This window comes from Epinephelus fuscoguttatus, linkage group LG8, assembly GCF_011397635.1.
Source record: "Epinephelus fuscoguttatus linkage group LG8, E.fuscoguttatus.final_Chr_v1".
NCBI lineage: Eukaryota > Metazoa > Chordata > Actinopteri > Perciformes > Serranidae > Epinephelus > Epinephelus fuscoguttatus.
The window spans coordinates 5,664,047-5,691,770 of record NC_064759.1 but is presented as its reverse complement, the minus strand read 5'-3'; the positions used below and the strand labels follow the sequence as shown (position 1 = coordinate 5,691,770).

Genomic DNA, 27,724 nt, shown 5'->3' with positions numbered 1-27,724 from the left:
AAAAAAAACCCTCCGCATACATCTCTTTGAGCAGCAGTTTGCAACCTTTGGTATCACTAGTGTCTTTTTTTTCTTTTAGTGTGGCCCATGCTCCTCCGCTAACATGAAGAGGGCAGGGTTTTATGACCCCATACTGTAGTCAGCCACCAGGGAGCAATTGAGAAGTTATGGCTTCACTTGTTGGGAGCTGATATGTCGTCCATCGTAATTATACAGTCTATGAGGGAGACTCACGATTTAACCCATTGGGAGGAAAAGTTTCGGGCCACAGATGACGCACATTTTAGTTGACAAAATGTTAAAACATTTTTATTCAGTGTATACAAAATAATACAACATTTCTGTTCAGTGTATAGGCTACACATTTTTACAATTGGGGAATGTAAGAACCACTATCAGAGCCACAGGTTGCCGACCTGTTTAAGAAGCTTTCATGGGAAAAACAGAAGATATAAATAGTAACTCAGTCAGCCATCTCACCACTGATATTTTCTAAAAAAAAAAAAAACAAAAACCCAAAACAATCCATATCAGGGTTTCACAAACCACTTCAGGATATTTTCATGATCTGATCATGACATTAACCAATAACTGTATATAAAGATCGTGTCTCCACCTTGTCTCACTGTACAAAAATGAAGCCAAAATATCAAAGATTCGGACGCTGCCATCCTGTGTTAATGAGTCTGTGCAGTAACATTCTCTGTTATTATAGTTCAGTATTTTCACAAGTTTTTATTTCTATTTTTCAGTTTAGTTTCTGTTGGTTTCCAGAGTGAGTTTGCTCATTTCAGGTTCATTTTTTGAAGTAGGCTGGTGCGTGGCATGTTTCTACATCTTGCCTCAGTGGAGCAATACCATGTACCAGCCTGCTTCAAAACCTTCACCATCATCCCTATCCCCCAAAAGAAACAAGGATCACAGGACTTCACGACTACAGACATGTCTCCCTATCCTCAGTGGTTCTTTAGTTCTTTAAGCACCTTGTTCTGTCTAATCTCAAAAACAACCCACTCCTGGATCCAATACATATCACCTACAGAGCCAACAGGTATGTAGACAGTGCAGTCAACATGGCCCTCCTTTTCATCCTCCAGCACCTGAACTCCCCAGGAACCTACGCCAGGATCCTGTTTGTGGACTTCCTATTAGACTTTCTGTCTGATAGGACCTATCAGACTTCCTGTCTGATAGGAAGCAGCACATGAAGCTGGGCAAACACGTCTCTGACTTCCAGACCATCAGCACCAGTTCCCCCTCCAAGGTTGTGTTCTTTCCTCTGTATACCGACGGCTGCAACTCCAGTCACCAGCCTGCCAGCTCCTGAAGTTCATGTGATACCATCCTCAGTCAGCTCATCTCTGGTAGGGATGAGTCTGCGTACCATTGTGAAATTGACATCTTAGTGACAACAATTTAGAGCTAAATGCCCGCAAGACAGTGGAGATGATTGCTGATTTCTGTCAGAACACAGCCCCACCTGCCCTCATCACCCTGTGTGACTCCCCAGTCAACCATTTGGAGTTCTTCCACTTTCTGGGCTCCTTCATCACTCAGGACCCTTAGGGGGTGATCACACCAAGATGAAATGCTAGAAACGCGATGCCAGCAAAACCATTGTTTTTCTATGATACGGCGCATCTGACCAGCGTTCAAGTGTCTTTTTAGACAGGTGTTTTTCACGCTTCTTTTTAGACGCACATAGATGCGGAAAAGTTAAAATATTTTCAACTTTTTGAGCATCAGACGCCAGTAGCTAGCGCACATTGAATAAGCACTTCCAGCGTTTCAAGCGTCTTTGAAGTGTCTGTGTCTCTAGCGTCTCATTTCTGTGTGATAACCCCCTTAGGTGGGAGCTGAACATCAGCTCACTCAAAAAAGGCACAGCTCAGGATGTACTTCTTTTGGCAGCTGAAGAAGTTGACAATGATAGGGCATTTCTACACTGCCATCACCAGGTCCACCCTCATCTCCTCCATCATCATCTGGTACACTGCTGCCACCACAAAGGACTAGGGCAGACTGCATCTTATCATACCCTTTCCTGAGAAAGTGATAGTAGTATAGTAATAGTGTAGTAATCTTACTGCAGTATTGAGTTTCCACTGTGCGACCAATCGCAAGTAGTGCCATTAATAACCAAAATATTTGACGTGTACTTTGATCTTTTAATTTGGCCCATTAACATGGAGGGAGCAGGGTTAATGACCTATACAACCAGCCAGCTACCTGGGGGTGATCAATCAGTTATGGCGTCACTTCTGGGCAAATGTTGCCCATCTTTAATATACAGTGAAGTAAATGAATAATGAAAACAATCATTAGAAGTGTGCTCAGTGTGGGAAGCAGACTACCTCATATACATCAAATTTAAGAACAACTGATATCAGGTGCAGTAAACTGCTTCTTTCATCACCGCTCCTCCTGGTGGACAGAATAATTCTTGCAGCTGGTTTCCACACATGGTACTTGGGGGCATTACGAGTCAGTCCCACGTTCACTCCATCACCATGGGGGATCTCGTTCCAGCCAAAGACCGAGAAAGGTCCCAGCGGTGATCTGCCCAGCCAAAGGGAAATTATAGATGGTTGTGTCTTGGAGTTTTCAAAATAAAATAAAAATTGGAGACTCCATAGAACCCTTGGTAACCATGGTCGTATACCTAGAATAAAAAGGCGACTAGTCTAAAACGCACATTCGTAATTTTGGGCTTCAATTAAAGGTAACACTTAGAAATATCCCATCTCATGTTCAGATTCACTGTCAGTATTGCTGACACGCTGCAGCTGAAGCAAAAGCAAACTACACTTGCATACAAGAGAGTCAAAAAGTGTTTGTGATTAAAAAGCAGTTTTTATAGAAATTAACACAAAACAAATCATTTTCATTCACAGGTTTCACAATGATACTTTTTACAGTTTTTGCGCATCATGCCAGGTATTGTAGCAATCACGACCGGGAATTAAGCACAACGGTACATCGCAGGAGGAGCACTTCACGGGTGTCTTCATTTGGCAGTGCCTGCACTTCAACCGACCGGTGGTGCTGTGCCCACTGATGTGCACTGGCCTGTGATGTGGTGCGTCAGGAGGTGGTGGTGGTTCATCAGCGGTAGACCCTGCCTCTGCCAGCTCCTGAGCGAGGGTTTCTCTGAACACCTTTTGAGTCTTAGGTAGCCATCCTTGAACCTTCGCAATTTCTTTGTGGAGGAGAAAGGCATTCACGATTGCAATGTCCAGGAAATGATAAAAGAACCACTTATACCACTTCCTGGTCTTGTGGAGGATTGTGTAGTACCTATCCAGGCTGTCAGTGAGATCCACTCTACTTGTGCACCTGGATGAACAGAAAAAACATAACACTGAGAAAAATAAATCAAAACATAAATATCAAGCACACAAATCACTACACTGCAAAGGGCATGAAACACAGTTGAATGCACACTACGTACCGGCTGTAATCCTTCACTGCTAGTGGAACAGGGATGTCCTTCAGCACGGAGTGCCCATCAGCACCTTGGACTCTCCTTTGCACTATGTCCTTTTCATGAGCTGTGTGGAGTGTTGAACAAATGAAGATGTCCCTCTGGTTTCGCCAATGGACAAAGAGGACAGAGTCCTTCCTGATCCACCGTATACTTCCGCAGGGAGACTTTGAATCCAGACTGTTGTCGTTTGTTTTGGGGTATTCAATTCTGTTCCTGCGGATGGTTCCACACGCCCAGATCCTCTTATGAAGGAGGTCACGGAAAAGGGTGGAACTTGTGAAAAAACTGTCGACAAAGAGCTTGTAGCCGGTGCCCAGCCTTTGTGTGTCCATTAGCTCCATCACTGGCTCATAACTGAGCCCCTTGCCACTGTTGCCCTGGATGTTTCCCTTGTGGACAAGGAAGTCCCACGTATAACCACTCTTGGAGTCCACCAAAATAAAGAGTTTATATCCCCTGCAAACAGGCTTATCTTTCACATACTGTTTTAGCCCAGTGTGGGAGCTGGGGGCAACCATTTGCTCATCAATGGCAATCTCCTGGTTAGGATGATAGCTCTTTTTGCAGGCTTCCCTCATCTCCTTATAGAGGGGCTTTATTTTGCAAAGATGATCAAAGGCTGCTGTGCCTCTCCTCCTCCTGTTAGCAGCCTCCTTCACTGAGCTACTGAGGTGAAGGGACTTGCAGATCCTCTCAAACATCTTACTGGTCATTACCCATCTTGGGAACTTCAAGCTATAGAGGTTACCCCCTCGCCAATAATCAGTATATGTGGGGCATACTACTACACCCATGAAGATGACCAAGGACATGAATGAAAACATGTCCTGTAATGTCAGATTGATCCATGGGTCGGTGCGTGTTGAGTGGTGCCTCAAGCCAAACTCATTGGTGTTTTGAATTACTGTCTTTAAAATAGAGTTAGTAAAAAAGAGCTGGAAAAGCTGCAAGGCCGTGTATGGGTATGAACATTTGAGCTGGGGTCCTGGTGGACGGGAGGGTTTGAAGGTGGGCTGTGGTGGTGTTATGTCTAGGTCGTCAGCATCATTCCATTTCTCTCCAGATGTACTGGTTGACAACCTAGTTTGACTGTGGCTGCCTCTCCATCTCCCTCTCCATCTCCCTCTCCCTCGTCCTCGTCCTCGTCCTCTGCCCCGTCCTCTGCCTCTTGGTCTCCTGCTGGCACTACTTCTCGAGCGATTTGGGGAATAGGACTCCTCTCCTGATGAGGTACTGTCCTGCTGCTCCTCTGTACGTGGCCGCTTGCTGACTGGAGGAGAAGTATCCGGTTCCCAACTTGTGTCTGAATCTTCATCAGATGATTTTCTACTATGTGGAAATAAAGAAACAACACTTAGTCATTTGCCAAACTAGACAAAAAAATCCATCATTAAAATTTTACCATCTTCTCTATATTCTACTTAATCCACTTGGTGCCTCACACGTCAGCTGTGCACACAGTAAAAGTTGATTGGTTAACTGCTAAGAATATTTCTGACTGTTATGTAGACCAGTCTATAGGTTGATTTTGTTTCTCTTCAATTTACTGCACCAATCAGGTCTGTTGAGAGCTAACTAGCAATCGAGTGTGCAAGCACCTCTATTCTGAGCCACAAACACTGTTTAGCATTGTTAATTATCACTTGTAGCACCGTTAGCATGGCTAGCAGTGCTAATATAGTTAAACAGTGCTAAAGGAGTTTTGCAGCTCAAAATGAAGCTGCTCACTCTCTGGAGTTACCTGGGGGAGACCAGAAGGTGTCAGCAACCCCACAGCAATGGCATCCCGCCACCAGGATAGCGTTTCCAGTGGTGATCACAAATGAGTGGCGCCTCTAGCTAGCTCCCATCAGATCCAGTTGGTGCACAGAGCTGAGCAGCTAAGGCTAACGTTAGCTGACAAGTGGAGACTGGAGGGCTGGCAGTGGACACTATGCTTCCAGAGGGTGTGTTGTGGGCATGATGTTTCTGCACGCTTACGCAGTTAGCTGGCTAGCCAGGACAAAAGAGATTCCCATACGTGTATGAAACAATTGCTCAGCAAATGATGAACTGAACTGAGGGGTAACCAAAACAAAACACATCTTGATGATGTTACTTTAAGTGGCTTGCTATTCAGTGCAAGACCTATGAAAACATGAAGATTTTCAAATGTTCCAGCACTACCAGCCCATCTATCTCCTCAGTCACAAAGAGCTTGTTGGCAGGACCAGTCCTGCATCTCTAACGCGTTAAAATACAGAAGGATCCACTTAACTCACTACTGACGTGTCCAGGGTATGCACCCTGCTACTGCCCTGATAACATTATACTGTGAACAGCAAAGCCATGTTAAAATCATCAGGAGAGCAAGTTAGCTGTTAGCAACCGGTAAGCAGCAAAGTCCTGTGTTGTGTTTAGCTGAAGGAGCTAACGGCTGGTAGAGCTATAGTAGATAACATACTATCAAACCTAACAGCTGACTACACACAGCAGGGCTGAGAGTTTCTGTACAGAGGACACTGAAGTGTTAAATAGTGGACTGCAGTTTAATTTGAAAAGACAAGTTCACACTAAAATGTGCTTAAGTACTTCTGCTGAGTACAGTTAGGTGGTAAAAGGACTTTGAATTTGGAATTACAGACACCTCTGTCAAAGATGGAAATAACCACATACATTTACTCATGCTCTGTACTGAAGTACACTGCAGAGGTCCTTGTACTTCCTTAACAAAAGGTGTACATAGCTGTTGTAGATTATAAACTGCTCCACTTAAACTAGGGATATCAGTTTCATTTAATTTTGCTTTCCAAAGTCTGACGCCCATTAAGGGTTAAAAATACTGGGCCATCTTGGCTGAAATGTCTTTTCAGTATTGCACAGAGGTCGGGTACAGTGCCTGTGGAGAGGCAGACTGGGATGATGGTTCCCATTTTTAAAATAGGGGACTAGCGGGAGTGCTCCAATTACCAGGGAATCACACTGCTCAGCCTCAATGGGATATTTTATTCCAGTGCGCTGGAAAGGAGGCTTTGACCAACTGTCGAACCTCAGGTTCGGGAGGAGGAATATAGAGTCCATGCTGGCTGTGGAACAGTGGACCAGCTCTTTACTCTTGCAGGGCTGCTGGAGGGGTCGCAGGAGTTTGCTCATCCAGTCTACATGTGCTTTTTGGACTTGGAGAAAGCTTACAACTGCATCCACCTGGAAGTCCTGTGGGGGGTATTGCTGGAATACAGGGTGTCGTGGTTGCTGCTACGACCCATCCAGTCCTTGTATAACCAAAGTAAGAGCTGTGTTTGTATATTTTCCAAGTCAAACACTTTTGCAGTGGGTGCTGGCCTCTGCTAGGGTTGTCCTTACCATTGACCCTCGTTGTGATATTCATGGACAGGATCTCAAGGCACAGCCAGTGGAGCAGTGTCTGGATGGACTGGACTGCATCTCTGTTCTTTGCAGATGATGTAGTTCTGTTGGCGTCATCACACCATGACCTCCAGCATGCACTGGGGCGGTTTGCAGCCGGGATGAGAGTCAGCATCTCCAAGTCTGAGGCCATGGTTTTCTTCTGGAAAATGATGGATTGCCCATGCTGGGTTGGTAGAGTTAATGCCCCACGCAAAGGAATTCAAGTATCTTGGGGTCTTGTTCACAAGTGGGTAGTTGTGATTGGGTTGCCTACTGGGCACCCTCAGTTAGAGGTCCAACTGGTAGGAGGCTCCTAGGCAGACCCAGAATATGATTTTTTTTTATATATCTCATCTGACCTTGGAATGCCTCGGGATCTCCAGGAGTAGCTTGAAAATGTTGTTGAGAAGAGAGACGTCTCGGGTACCTTACTCAGCCTGAGTGGGGCTGTGTCCTCAGAGGTGAAGTTTTAATGTTATCTTTGTCTTTTATTTTATTTTCTGATGGCTTTGCTGACAAACAACCAACTAGCTGCATTAGCATGCGGAAACATAGTACCCATTGTCCACCTTCTGGTCTCCACTGGTTAGCTGGCCTTAGCCGCTCTGCGCAACATCTGGGAGTTAGCTGGCAGCATTGCTCATTACAGAGTTTTCCATAAGCATCGACTGTCAGCAGGATAGCCAGACATTGAGACATTTCCAGCCAACTACTATCTTTCTGTTTCAAATCATGTCATTGTCACCTTTTTATTGATTTTGGTCGCTCTTAACTAAGTTTTAACCAGAAAAAGGATTCTAGTCAACTCTTAATTTATCAGAGAGACAAGTTGAGTTAACGTCAGTGGTAGCTCCAGTCCGTCCTCCCCGCTTGGAGGTCTTCTGTCAACCGAAGAGTGTCAGAGAACCCCATCTTGGCCATGTCCCAGTCTGGGTCTGATTGTTTTGGAGAAGAGGAGACGTCTGCGGATTATTTGGCTGCCTTTGATTTTGAATGCATTTTCATTTTGCAAAGTTTATTTTCATTCCTGGAGAGATAACGTTAGCTACCAAGGTGGCTGATTTTACACTCCGATTCCATCACTGCAGCTCAGAATAATATGATATACCTGTGTGATGAGAACTGAAAATAAAAACCGAAAGACCACCTGAACATTTCATGCACTAATGGAAAACTAACTCATTCACTATTGCTGCTAGAAACACCGTTATAGTGGCTGGACGGCATTGCTGTGGAAACAATTTGGCCATCATTAAGTCTCCCCCCAGGTAGCTCTGGTGAGCAAGCTGCTTCATTTTGAGCCGCAAAACCCCAGTAACATTTTTAACTTGCACCACTAGCCTGCTTACAATGCTAACGGTGCTAACAGTGATAACATGATTAACAATAAAAGGGGATTTTGCAGCTAGAAATGAAGTTGCTTACTTACAGTGAGACCTGTGGGGAGACCTGAGGGTGGGCGCAACGTTTTTCCAGCAGCGCTGTTAGGTTGGACCGCTGTTACTAGTGGTAATTGCTGAATGACTGGCGCTAGCTAGCTCCCACCAGACCCAGGTGGCGTGCAGTGCAGTAAACTGAAGGGTAGCAAAATTAACTTACAGAACGGCATGTGTAACTGGTCAAATATATTCTGGGCATCCCTAATGATAACAAAAGTGAAGAAACAATATTTTGATTTTTGAAAGGCTAACATTGACTTTGGGATGGTTTAAATTGTTCTTCAGAACGGTTTTGGTATGGTGGTGAAAAGTTAGTCTGGAGCCCTGCCCCAACAGGTCAGCAGACTCAGTGTGAAGGACACGGGGAAAGACAGTCTACAATATGCGTATCCATAACCTAAACTAAAGCTTAATTATATTGAAATGTACAGTAATATATAAACTATATTGTTGTAATTATAATAGTAAAATACTTACTTGTCAAGAGTAATGTCTCCTTCCTGCAGAAACATTGCCAATGCCTCGGAGTCAAAAGACGGCATTTTGCTCTCGTCAGATATTTCGACGCTTTCACAAGGAGTACATTCTTCCAGCGCTTCTTGGAGTGTATAATTCATTTTCCCTGTACTTTTCACCATTATTTCCTCTCCAAAGTCTCCAAAACTCTCAGAACCCACACTTTTTGCCTTTTACAAACGAACGCAGATGGCACTGGCAGCAGGTAGTTCTCCCTTTACGCGCAGACTTCCTTGTTGTGGCTTTAAAGCAACCCACTGATACTGCATATCTTCATTTTCGGAATGTCATTGGCTATGTAAAGTATCAGTCATTAGCACATCAGTTAATATTGGCTTGGTCTTAATATTAATGAAGAGGGTCAGGCACTTCCTTTCAACAGCTCTCATTGGCTATTGTAGACTGTGGACGGGACATGGAAGCTCCTATTGAGTCAAGCGAGGTGTCAATCCAAAGGTCAGAGCGCAGTCGCCGTTCTCATACCAAGATATTGATAATGTTATTGCAAACAGGAGATATGATGGAGAATATGTGGAAAATTAGGTACATCTGCCGGCTAAATTGAAGTAATCCAACAGCAGTCTGTAGGTATTTGTTGATCTAATAATGTTTTGCTGGATTGGATATCTGGACCTTTGCTAATGTATCAGGATCCTTTCTGTTGGAATGTTATTGATCAGTGGATCATAATGAGGCTTCATGGGTGAATTTGTTTATTTGATGGTGGTCTGAGCTGTGGATTGTACCTGCTGTTGTGATTGTGTCTTGAAATGGTTTGCATCATTCGAAATCTAAGTTTTCCAGACACGTCAGATGAGTTACAGGGCTCCAGACTAACTTTTTACATCGATTGCACAGATACACCCAACGCTTTCATTTGGGTGCTCCCAAGAACTTTCACTGGGCCTTTTTGCGCTGCAATAATACATTGTAAGTTACTTTTTAGGATAGTTTCCTTATACATCAGTAACCCCGAACCCGCTGGTGGACACCAGAGGTGAGGGGAGCCGTCAGGCTGAAGAAGGAGGCCTACAGGGCATGGTTGGTCTGTGGGTCTCCGGAAGCAGCTGACGGGTACCGGCGGGCCAAGCGGAGCGCAGCGGCGGCAGTTGTGGAGGCAAAAACTCGGGCGTGGGAGGAGTTCGGTGAGGCCATGGAGGAAGACTATCGATCGGCTCCAAAGAGGTTCTGGCAAACCGTCCGGCACCTCAGGGGGGGAAGGCGGCAACTTGCTCACACTGTTTACAGTGGGAGCGGGGAGCTGCTGACGTCAACTGGGGACATTGTCGGGTGGTGGAAGGAATACTTTGAGGAGCTCCTCAATCCCACCAACACGTATTCCAGTGAGGAAACAGAGACGGGGGTCTCAGGGGCGGGTCGTCCAATTTCTGGGGCAGAAGTCGCCGAGGTGGTGAAACAACTCCGAGGCGGCGGAGCCCCGGGGGTGGATGAGATTCGTCCCGGATATCTCAAGGCTCTGGATGTTGTAGGGCTGTCTTGGCTGACACGCCTCTGCAGCATTGCGTGGACATCGGGGGCAGTGCCTCTGGAGTGGCAGACCGGGGTGGTGGTCCCCATTTTCAAGAAGGGGGACCAGAGGGTGTGTTCCAACTACAGGGGGATCACACTCCTCAGCCTACCCGGTAAGGTCTACTCCAGGGTGCTGGAGAAGAGGGTCCGATCGATAGTTGAACCTCGGATCGAGGAGGAGCAATGTGGTTTTTGTCCCGGACGCGGAACCGTGGACCAGCTCTTTACCCTCGCCAGGGTGCTGGAGGGGGCATGGGAGTTTGCCCAACCAGTCCACATGTGTTTTGTGGATTTGGAGAAGGCTTACGACCGTGTCCCCAGGGGCATCCTGTGGGGGTGCCCGGGAGTATGGGGTGGGTGGCCCCTTGCTAAGGGCCATCCAGTCCCTGTACCGAAGGAGCATGAGTCTGGTTCGCGTGGCTGGCAGTAAGTCGGACCTGTTCCCGGTGAGGTTGGACTCGCCAGGGCTGCCCTTTGTCACCGGTTCTGTTCATAACTTTTATGGACAGAATTTCTAGGCGCAGCCGAGTGGTGGAGGGTGTCAGGTTGGTGATGGGAGAATCTCGTCCCTGCTTTGCGGATGACGTGGTCCTCCTAGCTCCATCGAACAGTGACCTCCAGCTCTCACTGGGGCGGTTCGCAGCCGAGTGTGAAGCGGCTGGGATGAGAATCAGCACCTCCAAGTCCGAGGCCATGGTCCTCAGCTGGAAAAGGGTGGATTGCCCACTCCGGGTCAGGGGGGAGGTCCTTCCTCAGGTGGAGGAGTTTAAGTATCTCGGGATCTTGTTCACGAGTGAGGGTAGGATGGAGCGGGAGATTGACAGGCGGATTGGGGCAGCGTCAGCAGTGATGCGGGCGCTTAACCGGTCCGTTGTGGTGAAAAGGGAGCTTAGCCAGAAAGCGAAGCTCTCGATTTACTGGTCGATCTTCATTCCAACCCTCACCTATGGTCACGAGCTATGGGTAGTGACCGAAAGAATGAGATCACGAATACAAGCGGCCGAAATGGGTTTCCTCCGCAGGGTGGCTGGGCTCAGCCTTAGGGATAGGGTGAGGAGCTCAGACATCCGGGAGGGACTCGGAGTAGAGCCGCTGCTCCTCCACATCGAGAGGAGCCAGTTGAGGTGGTTCGGGCATATGGTAAGGATGCCTTCCGGACGCCTCCCTTGGGAGGTGTTTCGGGCATGTCCAACCGGGAGGAGACCTCGGGGCCGCCCCAGGACACGCTGGAGGGACTACATCACCCGGCTGGCCTGGGAACGCCTCGGGGTTCCCGCGGAAGAGCTGATGGAAGTGGCTGGGGAGAGGACTGTCTGGGCTTCCTTGCTGAGGCTGCTGCCCCCGCGACCCGGACCCGGATAAGCGGAGGACGACGAATACGAATACGAATACATCAGTAACTTCTTAACACATAATGTAAATGCAAATGCTGAAGATGTTGGGTTAGGATTGGGCATTGTACTGAGGACAGAGTTGATGATGTTGGGTCTGGACTGGGCCAGAGACTGATGTAGCGAGCATCACAGCGTATTTATTGACAAAAAAGGTCAACAATCCTCTTCATTATGAATTACTGGTATGTTTTAAGGTTACAATGTCGCTCGTGGGGGAGCACAGTGTGGTTTCACAAATACACACCCAGACACGACATGTAAAGCTCACCAGTGAAACCAATAAAAATAATTAATTGCACTGATTTTTGGTTGCATGTACGACTAAAATGGTCTCACTCTGGAACCTTGAGTTACCACTTAAATACAGCATGGCTGTGTACCTAAGTTTTATTACATCACCATGTTCCGAAATTAACAGCATATTAAATAAATAAGAGGAATAAATGTTGTATGTGGATAGATTAAAGGAAAAAGATTACCTTATTTTGTCCTTGATAAATCCAACCTTTGCTGATCCTGTTAAAAACATCAAACATCTGTTGTCAGAATCTTTAATCATGCAAAGTCAAACAGTTACAAATAAACTTCTTAACCTTTTGAAATTAATTGTTTATAATACGGACCTTTGTTTACAGGTGACAGGCCGTGATATTCCCAGAAGCAGTTGGACTGATTGCACAGGTTTGCTTGACAGATGACGCAGCCGTACACACTCTCATGGCGGATGTTCTTCAAGTTGCAGTTCTTGCACCTCTTGGAGATGGCGCTAAGCTTCACCATCCTGTGTCTTTCTTTAACCTTTTCCTCTGGTGCCTCTACCCTCATCCCGCGCGAGCTGGCAATCTCCATGGTCTCAAAGTATTTCTGAGCACATTTGGCGAGCTGGTTTCCCAATCGCTTTCTGAAGTTAACTTGAGTGAAAAGGCCGTCTTGCACCCAGGCCGGTGGGTTCTCTTTGCGGCTCTCCCGCAGTACGATGAAGGCGTTGACAATGCTCAGGTTGACCAGAAACCAAAAGAGGCTGCGCCAGTGTCGGTCCTGAGTGATTCCTCCCAGAGGGTTGCAGGCTAGCAACTGTTTGCAGATGTCAACCCCTCGCATGTTCTCCTGCAGGAGGCTGAAGGCTATGGGGCGGGCAATAGGGTCCAGTTCACCCGCTTTGGTCTGAGACCTCCTCCAAACAGTGTCCTGTTCACCTGGAGCTGCATTAGTTGACAGGCAGCCCATTTCTTTGGTGTCCCTCCAGCGAGTGGCCAGCAGGGGGCCAAACTGTCTCTGCAGGAAGTCCCCAGGTTTCTCAAGCTGGCCCTCCTCCCACAACTCTTTGGGCAGGATGGAATTACGTGGAGGGAAGGAGCTGGAGGCATAGATGCCCTGATCCAGAAGCTTCTGCATGAGTGGGACAGACGTAAGCGAATTAGCCAGGTAAAGTTGGTGGTGTTTGTCCTCCAGATCCTTCACCAGCTCCGGCACCACAGTGAAGCCCGGCTCCTGGCCCACCTTCTCCCCCACCTGGATGAAGAAGCGGTGGCAGTAGCCGGACTTGGAATCACAGAGCAGCCACACCTGAGGTTGGGTCTTTGGATTCCCTTTGGCATTGCAGTGCTCCTCCTCCAAGCTGGGCAGTAGCGCTCTGTCGATGCTCAGGCAGCAATTCGGCTTGTAGGCGTCCCACATAGCTCCACCCAGAATATCCAGCATCTGCCTGAAGATGTGCAGCGGGTCACTGGGGTTACTGATGCCACGATACTCATCTGTGGCAAAGCTGCCCATGCGGATACTGGCAGCAATCTGCTTGAAGCGTTTGAAGCTCATGGCGCGGTAGAAGGTATAGCTATTGTCGTAGTGATTCCAGGACCAGTAATGTGAAAGGTCAGGAAGATTCTGGATCCCCATCAGAATGACCAGGCCGATGAAACCTTTGATCTCATGGGTTGTGACAGGGACCCAGTCTGGGTAGCAGGCGCCCAGGAACTGAGAGGTCTTGACATGGGTGTTGGTCTCGTTGGTGATCAGCTCTACAAGTGCTGAAGGAAAGAGCAGGTTAAAGAAGTCGATGGCGTCTGTGTTCTTGGACAGGAAGTGACGAGGCCCACTGGTCTGTGTGAACGACATGATGGGGGACTTGGAGCTGTTGCTCGCTGATGGATTTTTCCAACACTCTGCTAACCTCCAGGATGGATCAGGCAAGTCCTTGTTCTGGGCTGTTTCCCTCTCTTCTGAGCGCTGATCTTCACTGTGGCAGAACTGGATGTCAGGTTCAATGTAGGCTGAAAAGAAGAGACAAATTCACTTTGATTTATCATTTTTCTGGTAACATCAATATCAAAACAAATTCAGTGTTCCTTAAAACTAATTTAAAACGCAAAGATCTGTAGAGACTTTTCAGATCTCCTGCAGCACAATCCATTTCTTCACTGTTAATCTGGTTTCAGTAAGTGCCAAACTCTCAGTTTCTCCACAACAGAACATCTACCCAGCTAGTCGAGACAAACAGGAAGTGGTGCTGCAGCAGCGCCTGATGGAGGTACGCCATATTTGTATTGAAAACCCACACTGACATGGGGAGAACATGCAACTCCACACAGAAGGGCTTCCCCAGGGTTCAAACCCCGACCCATCATTGCTTTTTTATTGCAAAGGCAAATTTTAATTCTTCAGTTTAAAGTATGATTAAATATATAATTCTGAATACATATAACACTATTAACACGTTTATTTAATAAATAAAACCTCCCCCAACTATAATAACACTAGAAAGTTACAATACAGTAATACTACTACTACTACTACTACTACTACTACTACTACTACTAATGACCAATAATTGTCTCCATAACTCAGGAGAGACTCAGCAGGTGGACATTTCTTCATTATCAGTTAAGGAGCGGCTGAGATCGTCACAACAATGAGAATATAGCTGGTCAACCTTGGCAGTCCACCTTAAATAAGTCTGGTCAGGTTCCAATGGGAGGCTAACTTCGCTAACGAACTTCAAGGCGAACCATCTTCACTTTCATCAGCAAGGGGCAAACAACACACTTGAGCTTGGCTTGGCTCTTGAGTTTAGGCATTTATTTATACTTCACACTGTCTGCTCCGTGAGCCGCAGCCTCACTGTCCTCCGCCACGTACGCACACACACTCTCTCTCTCTTCCTCTCTCGAAACAATGCTGCACTTAAGTGAGCCACCAAAATCTGGGTTGCGAGTCATTTTGGCACCGGTCGTATAGGAGCCCCTGAAGTTTTGGTAACAAACCCTACACTTGATTGGGATCCAGAGCTTACTGGGAAACTACATCAGGCACTGAAAGTATGTTGAATTCATTCCTAAATTTGCCAGGAAGCCAGTGTAACAAAACAAGTACCAGGGTTAGTGTGGTATTCAGAGATTTATTGCGACAGGATGATTGAACAGAACTCACTGATCGACTGTGGAGACGTGGACGGGCTGAAGGAGTCATTAGAGAAGTTTCTCTAGATGTTTTTGAGGGTAATAAATTTTAGAAGTTAATACAATGATTCTTCTCTAAACTGGCAGCAGATCATGTTGGAAGCCATCTTGATGTGTAAACACACTGTTCCAGATACAATACTGTTTATTTCTACGGCGTCATGGCGTCAAGGAGCAAGACTGAACCTTCACACGGGTCAGTTTTATTTACTTTGGCTCCGGCTGAAGCCAGGAGCACACTGTCAGACCCCCCCACTAGGAAAGGGTTGATTTAAGAGACAGAGCACGCAGGAGGAAAAGCTGAGAGCTGAAACACTAAAGTTCAGTTGGCTGATGTCAAATCTGTAGATGTTTTACAGCTTTTATCAGATCTGCAGCAGTCCCTCTTTTGACCTTAATTTTTATCTGAGCGAATGTTATGAAATACATACTGCCTGAATGCAATCAGGTCCTGTCAGTCCAAGTTAAACTGCGACAACAGGTCACACGAACACTGGTTACTGGGTGAAATATTGACTTTGGACACTGGAACACTGAACTTGTGACCAGCTGGAAGTCTGTGTTATGTAGAAGAGCTGATTAAGTCAGGAGGTCATGTTACAGAAACATTCATTCATTCATTCATTTACTAATAACCAGATCCTTATGTTATCATTATGAGACATTGTGAGATATGCAGCCCATCTAATCAAGGTTTTAGTTTGTGGTGGTGATCCCATCAGTTAAGATGGAGCACACACAGGTTTAGGTGACTTCTAACAGCCTGTTTACACAACTCTAAATCAGTGACTTAAATCTGGTGCTGACCCTCAGACTGATTGTCAAGGTTAAAATAAAATTCAAACAGGAGCAGATCTGAGAAAAGCAAAGCTTCTTAATACAGTATAATAAAATGAACTTGTAACAGGAGGAATTACAAACATGGATCTGTCTCTGATATCAAAAAGTCAATAAAGGTTCAAATGCCTGTAGGATCTTTGGTGTTAGACTCTGGAGTGACAGAGACATCATGATTACAATTCAGTATGTTTACGGTTATAGTTCAACTAGGCCATTTAATTGGACTTCTGTCATTGTCCCAGTATACAAGCACGAGAGGGGATTTGATTTAATAACCAAACTATGTCCGACTCCTCTACGATAAGTGGAGATATGCCCCCTTTCAGCTTGTTATGATTGGACCTTTTTCCTGTTGACCTATTACGTCACAGAACAAACAATCGATTAACAAGTTAACTGGTATTGTGGTGGACAACTTTACAGCTCTGTACATTTTGTCCGTCCAACAATACACAGCCCTGGATACAGATTTCTCCATGTTGTTACCAGCCTCTTCCTCTGTTACACATTTAATGCTTTCAGGGCGGAAACTGTGGAGCATGTGCAGAGTGACTAGACTAGTTTGGGTCTGATTGACTGTATACATGCAGGAGGAATTCGAGTCCCAATCACATTAGCCCTTTTTAGATAGGAATTGTGCAAATTTGCAGGAAAGCCCAATCAGTCTTTTTTCAGCATTGGCAGTATAAAAACAAAATCGGGGAGTGCAGCAAAATGCCGCCTACCTACTTTTGTTTATACAGAATGCGCCTTTTTCGGGGCAATGGGAGGCGTGAGCAAGTAATAAAACGTGTAGCTCAGCGTGTGACGTAAACAGTGACGTGGGAGGGAAGCCGCGGCTGGTCAGCGATTCTCTTGTAAATCGGCCCGTTCTTTACCATTCCTGTCATCTGACAGTTAATGGCCTCTTCATTTGCGAGGACAAGGAGGGCGCACAATTCCTTGTCTCCCCAGTTGCTCATCTTTACAGTGTCTGTCAGGTTTGTGTTTCCCTCTTGCTACTAGCTGCTCGCTAATTCCTGCTATCAGCTGTTTCCTGTTTATCCACCGCCAGTGGCTCGCACGTGCGGCGTCATCAACAGCTCCTCCCACAAGTCTTCAACAGCTCCTTCGGTTGCGGAAGGCCGCCTCGGTCTGTTTAAACTTAAAGGGTTCTGCCAATATGACTACCCTACGAGGCGGAAAATTGGGCGCCTTGGATCAACTCGCCTCTCCGCCTCTGTGTGTACAAACGCTGGCAGCTGGCTGGCAAACGGCCCAACATTCGCGGAAAATCTGGCAGTGTAAACGGGGCTATTATATCACCTTTATTTCTTCAGGGAGGACCAATTGAGAGCGAGCTCTCATTTCCAATGGCGCCCTGATTACAGTACAATAAAATACAATTCAATACACATTATAATACGTATCAATAACAATAATATACACACACAACAGAGGCATATAATGAAATCAACAAGTACATGTACATTCAGAAAGCATGAGGTCAATAAGAATGTGTTTAAAATGATTAAAAGGAATCAGTGTATCCAACTGAAGCTGAGACAGCAGATTATTCCATTTAAGAGGAGCAAAATAACCAAAAGCAATTTTTCCTACCTCCGTTCTAACAGTCGGGATATTAAGAGCCAGTGAGTTTTGTGCACAAGTGGGGTAGTTAAAAGATCGAAAACTCAGTAAGCTCGATAAATAGAGAGGAAGTTTTTAAGCAATGCCTTATAGATAAACAATATACAGTGCTGCTCCCTTCTCAGAGCCAGGGAAGTCCAGCCTACATTCTGATAGAGTTGGCAGTGATGGGTCATGAACCCATCGCCAGTAATAAATCTAATAGCAGAATGATAAATTGTGTCAAGTGGTTTAAGAATAGAGGGAGAAGCATGCATATAAATAATATCACCATAATCTAAAACCGATTAAAAGGTAGCAAGTACTAATTCGGCCCGTTTCCACCGCAGGAACTTCAGGGTAATTTTATGGGGCCGGGGCCGTTGGTGCGTGTCTCCACCGCAGGAACCACCCCGAAGGACAGAGTTCCGGAACTTTTACAGGGGCTAAACAAGTCCCTGCCTCGGGGTAGGTACTCAGAACGGCCCTGAAAGACTCCTGGCTGGGGCTTGGGGTTTACTTGGTGCTGATTGGATATACTCAAGGAGGGATGTGACGACAACAGAAAGCAACAAAATAGCCAGCATTTTTAAAACTCAGCAGACGAGGGTTAGCTCGTTCATATAGCTTCCGCCGCCATGTAAAAAAACCCCTCACTAAATGGCCCGTGAAAAACATATTTTTTTCCCGGCGGATATCTTAGTTACAACATGATTGAGCTAGCAAAGCAGTTTTGTGTTGCTATGTGTGGTATTTATTCAGTTTTGGGAAATCACGATGTCTAGAAAGCATCAGCTGACAGGGACAGCTAACAGCAGCAGCAAAGCTAACATCAGGATGCCATCTGTTAAATGCCTCCCGTTGTCAGATACGACATGAAACTACTCCAGTTAGCTCAATCATGTTGTAACCAAGACATCCGCTGGAAAAAATATTTTTTCACGGGCCATTTAGTGAGTTATTACAGACACCGCTAACGGCTAACGGCGTCCCTACGTCGCCCCGGTCAAAATGGTCATGCAACGATTACGTCACATCCAGAGGCAGCCCGTAACTTCACAGGAACCTTCCTCCTACTCCACTCAGCGGAGACACGGCGGTTGAGAGGGCTGAACGAGAGGACGTTCCTGTAGTAGTCCCTGCCCCCCAAATAGCACCAGGAACTTCTGCGGTGGAAACGGGCCTATTGCTTTCTGCAGTGCTGAGGTAGACAGGATTTATTTCTATAAAAGAATGCCAATAAAGGCTTCAGCGTCTTTAAAAGTTCTGCAACATGTAAATTAAAAGACAATTAGTCATCGATCCAGATACCCAAGTACTTATAACAGGAAACCCTTTCCAAGGGAGTCCCATCAGCAGTAGCAAGGCTGATCTTATTTAAGTCAGCAGTGCGTTTTTTTGTGAAAATCATGTACTTTGATTTTCCTGGATTTAAAACCAACTTAAGATCAGTCAGAGTGCTTTGGATACAACAGAAGTCCTCTTGTAAATTACTCAGAGCTATTTCAACAGAGGGAGCAAAAGAATATAAGGCCTTAGAAAGGTCAATAAAAAGGGCAACACAATCAAGTTTACTGACTAGTGCTTGAGCAATATCGTTCATAACCTTAGCAATTGCTGACACAGTGCTATGCCCAGGTCTAAAACCAGACTGATAGATGTTTAAAACTTTATGTTCAGATAAAAAAGATCTAATTTGGTTGCTTATCAGTCGTTCTAATAGTTTCGCCAAGCAGGGTAGTTTTGAAATTGGGCGGTAATTATTCAGTTCATTTGAGGGGCCACCTTTGTGCAGAGGAGTTACAAATGCTGTTTTCCATATATTAGGAATACAATCAGTTAAAAGAGTCAGATTAAAAATGTGCAACAAGATGTCAACAACAAAAGGTGCAGCTAGTGTCAGAAGTCGAGGGTTCAAATTATCAGCCCCTGTAGACTGCCTGGGTTCAAGACTATAAAGAGCACTGAGCACTTCAAATCTAGTAAAGGGCCTAAAAGAAAACCTATGGAGACTAGTATTTACAGGAGTAGGGTTTGTGTTACTGACCAGGCTAGAGGTATTAAAGATATGACCTGCAGCAAAAAAGTGTCTGTTAAAAATGTCACACTGTTCATTTTTATCAAAAATGGAGATAGAGTCCAGGGAAATCTGAGTGGGTAAGGATGAGGAGGGGCTATCTGAGAGGGTCTTGATTGTTCTCCAGAACTTAGAAGGGTTACAACAACAGTCAGATAAAGACGTAACATAATAGGAAGATTTAGCATTACGTATAGCTACAAGGCATTTATTTCGAAGATGACGAAAATATTGCCAGTCACTAAATGAACCAGAGGCGCGAGCCTTATTCCAAGCAGTGTCCCTAATGCGCAACAATTCAGCAATTTCCTGTGAGAACCAGGGGTTGCTTCTGTTTTTTGTTCTCAATTTCTTAAAAGGGGCGTGTCTATCAGCCACAGAATTAAAAGCTTTAAAAAAATAATTCAAAGCTAAGGTAGGATCAGAAATATCAGTTATGGAAGATATATCAAAAGAAGAAAAATCATTTAAAAAATCCTGCTCCACAAACTTTTTAAAATTTCTCTTAACAATGAAACGAGGCTTTGATTTTACTTGTTTAACATCTCTGATACAAGCAATTGGACAGTGGTCACTAAAATCAAGCGGGAGAACCCCAGAGGATTTAAAATTATGTGGCCTGTTTGTTAGGATAAGATCCAATAATGTAGATTTCCCAAGATTAGATGGATCGGGTCTTGTAGGAGCAGAGATTAGTTGTGAGAGATTTAGGTCAGTACACAGATCTTTTAGACCATCAGATGCATTACTAAGCCAATCAAGATTTAGGTCGCCCATTAATATGAATTCGGAAGAAAGGCAAGAGGAGATCAGATGAGCTAAATCAGAGATGGCAGTTGACAGAGCAGACGGAGGACGATAAACACCCAAGACAATTAATTTTCCACTGTTAGCACTGTTACTCAAGGAGACACTTAGGGCCAAGTATTCAAAGCACTTTGGGATGGCCACAGAGCGAACGACAGTTACAGAAAAACTTTTCTTAACAAAAATGGCCACACCACCACCTCTTGTAGGCTTGCATCTATCAGTTCTGAAGACATTATAACCATCAAGAGCAATATCATTATCACTCACTTGATCAGTTAGCCAGGTTTCAGAAAATACAAAAATATCTGCCTTTGTTTGTAGAGCCCAGATGTTAATGTAGTCCATCTTAGAAATCAGACTACGTACATTGATATGAATAAAACTCAGTCCTTTTTGCAACCTAAAATCTGCCTGAGATTTAAGGACTGAATGAGAGAGTACCTGCTGTGACTCATAACACTGTCTAGCTATTGTTTTAATCTTAATTAAATTAGTAGGGCTTCTGGACGGGGTCTGATTCATTTGATTGCCAAACCACTTTGTGATCGAAGCTGGAGTTTCATAAATAGACAGAGGAGCAAAAACAGGCTCAGGCCTTTCAGAGATCCTAACAGGAATAAAGGAATCAGAAATAGACATATAGTCCGATTTCAGTCGGACTAACACAATAAATCAGTGTCCTCTAATGTCATGTAAACGTACTGAGTTTATAAACACCCTTTTAAGATTTTTTTTCAACCCTGTTGTTTCTCAATAATTTCTTGGAAAGAAGGATGCAATTTGGAAAAACGAGACACTTAGTTTAAACAGTTGTCTGGTTTAAGAGTATTTGTTATTTTCTTTTAAAAAAAAAAAAAAAAAAAAACCTCTATCATTTACAATGAAAACATTTATCATTCGGTTTTTTAATTCAGTGCTGTTTCCAGACAACCTGCTGTGCTCTGATTAAAAGCATTAGAAGCAAATACACAAAACGATTTTGCAACTTTACAGCTGGAAAATCTGCACAAATACAACAAAAACAAAGTGTGTAATTCTCAAAGCTCCCCAAAGGGTGAGATGAGCCCCTGACTGCACCGCCAAGCAAACGGCGGCTCAGTAATCCTGAGCTTTCTGCATGTATATAAATAAGGTCATATGCAAACATACATTTGGAGCAAATTTGGCCCCTTTCTGTGAGGTAGTTCAGTTTAAAATGACCAGCGCTAACAGCCACATGCAGTTTACAGTGAAATTATTAGACTTGGTGGTAACAAAGTGCACTGACAGATTTGGATATTAAATCCTAATACAGTTTCTCTGTGTCACATTTTAACTCCTGTCTGAAGTTTAGAGGAACGCCTCTGCAGCTCGTCAGTCAGAACCTGTAGCTTTTCTGTTTCTCTCTCCCTTTCTCTGCCCGCTGTGTTCTTGGCGTTTAGGCAACATTACTCTCTGGCACATGGATAACTGTAATCAGACAACAAAAGGTGCAAACTGCACACGGCTGCGAAACTTTATGGGCCTGTTTGCACTGTGACATCATTAGTTCAGTATCCTTTGTGACTCAGACCTTCAGATGAGGCTGATAGCGGTCGCAAACAATGTGAAATTCATGGTGCTATCAGTGGCCGGAATCCATTCTTTGAGAAATCACTCATTACTGTGTTATCTTAACAGGAAATGAATCAGCTAAACTCTGATTTCACAGTTTGTGTGTGTGTGTGTGTGTGTTGCAGTCTTACTCCTGGTTCGACAGGTGGCCCTGTAGTGATCTGGGTTCATCAGCAGGTGGTCAGCCATCTGATCTGCAGTGTGAGGCTTGTATTCACAGTTAGAGCACTGCAGCAGGAACACACTGAAACACACAATAAAAAAGGTTTGTCTTCATTAATATCACTTTAATAATGAACACTTGAGTAGCAATGGACTTGCACCCATCTGTGCACCCATGGGCATGTAGGTCTTAAATGAGATGTGGTCAGGTGCATTTTAGGCGTATTGCAGAAAGCGACTGTGCCACTGATCAACCAAAACCTGGTCAAAAGTCATAATGGCGCAGTATTTTCCTGCTATTTGAAGGGCGCAATATTCAGATAATAACATGCTCCTACAGAGGCCTGTTCACAACATACGTACAGTCTGTTCGAAACACACAGAGGAACACACAGATGATTTGCAGGCCGGTGAAATAATCCATCATTAACGAGGAAAATATTAATATTATTTGTTACATGTGACCTTGTGCTGTATTGCACACCCTACTGAGTGTTTGTTGTGTCTTCTCTCTCCCTATCTCTTCCTCCAGGAGCGCAGGACCTGAGAGCAATTTGGCAGGAGAGAATCAAAGGGAGCTGAGGGGCAGATTGGGGGAGACACAGAGACACATGCCCGCAACAGCCCAGCAGATGTCGTGGGTGATAGTTGTCATTCCTGCCTTGTTCCCTAGCACCATTTACCTTGTTGGGTTTTGTTAAATTTGTCTGGGTTTGAGATGGCTGGTGGTTCCATTTAGTTTAGTTTAGGGGGATGAACTGGGTGCTATGGCTCGCTGAGTGGCTGCACAGCGACTTCCACATCTTTTATTTCTTTTGGCCGGGATCTCCAACTCCCTTTGTTTCTTTATGCTCTAAGTCTGATTCCGATTTTGCAAACAATAAAATATGCTGATTTTTATCTCTGCAACCTGTGGCATCCTTTATATGTTCCGGTCTCTAGTAGAGCCATGGTTTGTTTTCAGAGGCTGTCACATTATTTAAAGCACGAACATAGCAGAGCAGAGCACAGCTGTAGAGCTGCTGTCCGACATTAAGAGAGACGCTGAGAGCATTTATGCATCAGAAGTAGCATTAATTCCTTGATTATTTCAGACACTAAAAGTTTAGTTATGTTTCCTCTGTCAAGTTTACTGTTTTGCTGCTTAAATGTCCCACGGTATTGCTGCCGGGACATCACTGCTGTTACCATATTACTCTCAGCAGAAAACTGCTCACTGCTCCACCTAGCTAAATCCACCATGCCAGGTGCGCCATGCACTTTACACCATGTACTACAGATTGTCTAAATAAGGCCCGATATCATTTGTAGAAAACAGCTTCAAAAGTCAAAATCAAAGCTGAGTTGAAGTAGTTAGATCTCTGTGAACTGATTTTATCTGATCTTTGTTTCTCCTCTGATTGTGTGAAACGCTGATCAACATTCTTACCATTCAGACCAGATGTGATACGTACAGTATGTTGTTCACAGACTCTGGTCCTGTACAGTTTGTGTGTTCAACTTCACAAATAAATAAAGTTAAAGAAGACGAACAGAATCAAATTCTAACTCAGATGTTCCACGTTAGAGAGCAGGATACAAGAAGAAAATATTCAGTCGGAACACACACCTCTTCTGTTGTGTATATTAATGTTAACAAACAGCTCCACGTGTAAAAACATCTGTTCTCCATGAAGACAGTAAAACCTACAGTTTTTAACATTCACATTCATTAATATTCATGTACACTGTTTTGTTGTGATGGTCAAAGGAGTTTCAGTGATAAAGAGCGACACCTGCAGGTCAGACTGAGTCACTGCAGCACTAACACAAAGGTCACACTGTGATGGACAATAAAGTTTTATAAGAATTGTGAGCGTGAATGAAACACGAGGAGGCGTCTGTTTGAAAGTCTGATAGTTATTGATTATATAATTTTGTGTTTCTGTTTCATCTGACTCTGCTCTGCTTTTCTCTTTGGGAACAAGTGGTACAACTCAAACTGAAAGCAGCTCAGTGATCGATAAACAATCAGTGATTGATGAGCAGTGGGTCTCACCATGGAGGAGGCAGTCGGTGCAGAGGAAGAACTTTGTCTTTGGATGGCGGCACGTGGTGACTGAAAACAACAAACAACAAGAGTCAGAATCAGAGAGAATAAAGACTGAACATCATAAAAGGAAACAGGGAAGATGGTGAATAAATTCATGTTGTTGTTTAGAGACACGAGACACACGGAGGAAAATGAGCACAAGATAAAAACATGAATTTTAACATGTCAGTTCATTATTCAATTTAATGTGAGAGTTTCAATTAATGCGTTTTGAATATATTTCCATTTAACTTTCACCACCTGCTTTTTATTTCAGGCTTCTTAATAACCTTTGACTTTAAGTTTCATTTTATTTTATTACTGCAGTACAGTGAGCGGTGCTGTGAGTGTGTTCTTACTGGATCATGTGGGTAGCGTAGGCCCTGGAGCAGCAGCTGCTGTAGGGACACAGGAGACAGGTCACGTGAGTTGGGTAGTGAGCCGAGAAGTCAGAGGCGTCGGTTCCACACTCCAAACACACCAACCGGTCTCCATCATATGAGGAAGACCTGCAAGAGACGAGACGAGGCAATATTTAACCTCAGTACAGATACTACCACGAGTTTTTATACAACTTGTATCCAACGTTTCAATACTGATAGAGAGACAGAGCAGCAAATGAGGATTAATAGGCCGCTAAATAGTCCCCGGCAATGTCACTATTTTTATCTGTTATGTATCATGTAGTTCAGACCAACTGATTTCGACATGACACTCCCCTCTGGCGCCACCCTCAGGAGAAACCTTAAGGTTTTTTAGTAAGTCTGACCTGTTGTGGACTCTGCGGCTGACCGGTTTCTTGGTTGGTGATCGAGGTGATTTCTGGAAGGGAGGGCTCCTCTGGGTCGGAGACTTCTCTGTCTTGATGTTGATTGGCTGGATGAGGGAGGCGGGGCTCTGGAAAGGTCGGCTACCTCCTGATCCCAGAGACCTAATCTTCCCGTAAGTCCTGATCGTCACCTGGAGACACATGAATCAATAATGAGAACAGCCGGGGACGGGACTTGAGTCCAGACAAGCCTTGTAAGGGGTTCAGAGTCTAGTGAGCTGACCTTTGACCCTGGTGGCAGTCCGTCGAGCCTCGCAGGTCGCCGGAAGCTGCGGTGGTTTTCCAGTTTGTGCTGCATTTTGTCCTTCAGGAAGACGAACTGAAGACGACACCTGTTACAGTGGAAGGCCTGGTTGACCTGAGGGAGAAGACAGACGGACAGAGACACAGAGGACGTTTTATAAAAATGAAACATAAATTATGGATGTAACAGAACTGATCCCCGACTGTTCACTGCAGGATGTTCGGTTCCATACAAAGTAATTACTGTCTAATGAGGTCAACACACCTATCATAACAAACATAAACTCAGTGTAACAACTGTTGTCTGTTAGCTGAACTATGCTAGTCAGGTTAGCATGTTTACCTGTACAGGTCACACAGACAGTCCCTCCTTGATGTCGCAACAACAGTTCTGCACGACCTTGCAATTCCGTCAAATCACCACAACTTAACCACAAATTTGACCATTTAAAATGAGCCCTTCCCTGTAGAGCTACACACAGAGTACTGATTTGCTGTGCCCCACTGTGGGGGTGCGAACTCTGTCACACACACAGTGATAGGGCTAACGGTTAGCATCACACGGCTATCCAACGGTTAGTTAAGAATGAAACAACTGAGTGGAGCTGTTTTGGTGTCGGTGTGAGATTGATGGGAATGCTGAACGGCTCGGTGTCGGATGTTAGCTGCTACTGTTGCCGCTGTGTGAGCTTACGTCCACTGGGCACAGAGAGCAGGAGGAGAGCGGCTTGAAAACTTTTCCGTGACTTCTGAATGACCCATAATAAACTTTTTATCTTACCAAAATTTCCTTTGCATTTTTACACAGAACCAATCGACGGTGGCATCACTCCACTCTAATGTGTGATAACAAACTGCATCCCAGCATAACACAATTAAAGGAGACGTGACAGGTGTGACATGTAACACAACAGCATCGACCTCATGGTGTGACATAACATACGCGTCAGCAGCACTTAATTGACAATAAGAATGGCATAACATGTCTATCACAACTGTTTAGCTTCTCTGTCACATGGCAACTACTCTCATCCTCTGCTCGGAGGGTAAGGAGCTCCAGAATCTCACTGTTTTCCCAGTTTGCAGACATTTACAGCCACTGTTCTTCTATGAGTTTAGCCTCTAACTGCTAACAGCTGCTATTTAAATCTCCCGCTGCATAACAGGTAATCAATACGTCACACATCCCCCGTCTTTCTGGATTTATGTTTTACACAGACCTCATTTTGGGGCTGTTACTACTTCCGTTTCTGGCTCAGAGGTGAGACAACTCTGCACCCCCTTTCCGTGATCGTACCCTATACAGCATGGCCAGGCCGCATGGCGGCGCAATATTCCTGCCTTGAACAGGCCATGTAAAAGTGGCTAATGTTTGAGGGTGCAGGAAGCTGACACAGATCCTGCGGGAATTGGCAGTAATAGATAAAACACTCTGCAGGAGAGGGTGGTTATGGTCAGATATCAATGAGGAGAGGGCAGGAGCGGGATGCTAAACAAAAGTCTCGGGCAGGGCTTTATCTTTCACTGAGAATTATTGATAATAGGTCAGTTGATTGTTAATGTTTCTCAAAATAAATGACAAAAAGCTTGTTTTCTGTTTGTGTTTTCGCCAAATACTGAAAACTTACACCAAATATATATATATTATAAAACATATATGTATAGTGATATATATATATTATGAGCGCTGTGTGTGTGGTTACCTGGTGTTTCAGCAGGTGCTGCTGGTAGCTGGTGGGGTTTCTGGTCACTTTCAGGCAGAAAACACACAACAGGAAGCGAGACTCTCTGTGAAAGCTGGCGAAGTGCTGCACTACGTCCGAGTAGAAGGACGAGCGAAACGAACACACCTGAAAATCACACCTGAGTTAATGAGGCCCGAGGGCAGGCGGGTTAATTAGGTCAGAGGTCAGAGGTCGTACTCACTTGGCAGACGTAGGGCATCTCTCCTGGTTTGTGGTTGGACTTCATGTGGTTCAAGAAGGCCGGCTCGTTCTCAAACGCCCACTCACAAATACGACACATACCTGCGAGAGAAAAGAAGTATCATAAGTCCAGTCCAGGAAAACACATTGGTTTTATATTTTCAGGTGTGTGTGACCAGGTGTGCTTCTTACTGGAGGAGAGGGTGGGGCCATGCACCTGCTCCTGGTGGCTCTGCAGCTGACTGCGAGACGAGAACTGTCGGTAACAGAACCTGCAGCACGTCCTCTCATCACCTGCTCCTCGTGCTCCAATCAGCTCTGAGTGCTGGAGCATGTGCTGCATCAACCTGCACACACA

At 44.9% G+C, this 27,724-nt stretch overlaps 1 protein-coding gene and 1 long non-coding RNA gene across 5 annotated transcripts in view; one reads left to right on the top strand and one right to left on the bottom strand.

The window, feature by feature from the left end:
- The window catches only part of pogzb (pogo transposable element derived with ZNF domain b), a 43,306-nt gene that overhangs the window by 6,535 nt on the left and 9,047 nt on the right, over nucleotides 1-27,724 (bottom strand). For 2 of the 4 annotated variants that reach the window (XM_049582989.1, XM_049582990.1), the window contains exons 9-18: nucleotides 27,559-27,713; nucleotides 27,368-27,468; nucleotides 27,145-27,291; nucleotides 25,422-25,556; nucleotides 25,139-25,329; nucleotides 24,729-24,878; nucleotides 24,337-24,396; nucleotides 22,268-22,380; nucleotides 12,377-14,023; nucleotides 12,233-12,269 (exon numbers count right to left, since the gene is read on the bottom strand). In XM_049582989.1, the coding sequence (XP_049438946.1) occupies nucleotides 12,233-12,269; nucleotides 12,377-14,023; nucleotides 22,268-22,380; nucleotides 24,337-24,396; nucleotides 24,729-24,878; nucleotides 25,139-25,329; nucleotides 25,422-25,556; nucleotides 27,145-27,291; nucleotides 27,368-27,468; nucleotides 27,559-27,713 (2,736 nt within the window). Of the gene's footprint in view, nucleotides 1-1,174; nucleotides 3,337-3,451; nucleotides 4,817-12,232; nucleotides 12,270-12,376; nucleotides 14,024-22,267; nucleotides 22,381-24,336; nucleotides 24,397-24,728; nucleotides 24,879-25,138; nucleotides 25,330-25,421; nucleotides 25,557-27,144; nucleotides 27,292-27,367; nucleotides 27,469-27,558; nucleotides 27,714-27,724 lie in introns of those variants that run through there. The other 2 variants (XM_049582991.1, XM_049582992.1) reach the window with 2 other exon arrangements.
- LOC125892776 (uncharacterized) lies at nucleotides 14,899-23,192 on the top strand. The gene is made up of 3 exons (XR_007449786.1): nucleotides 14,899-15,067; nucleotides 22,262-22,401; nucleotides 22,831-23,192. It is a non-coding gene; the product is annotated as an uncharacterized LOC125892776 (long non-coding RNA).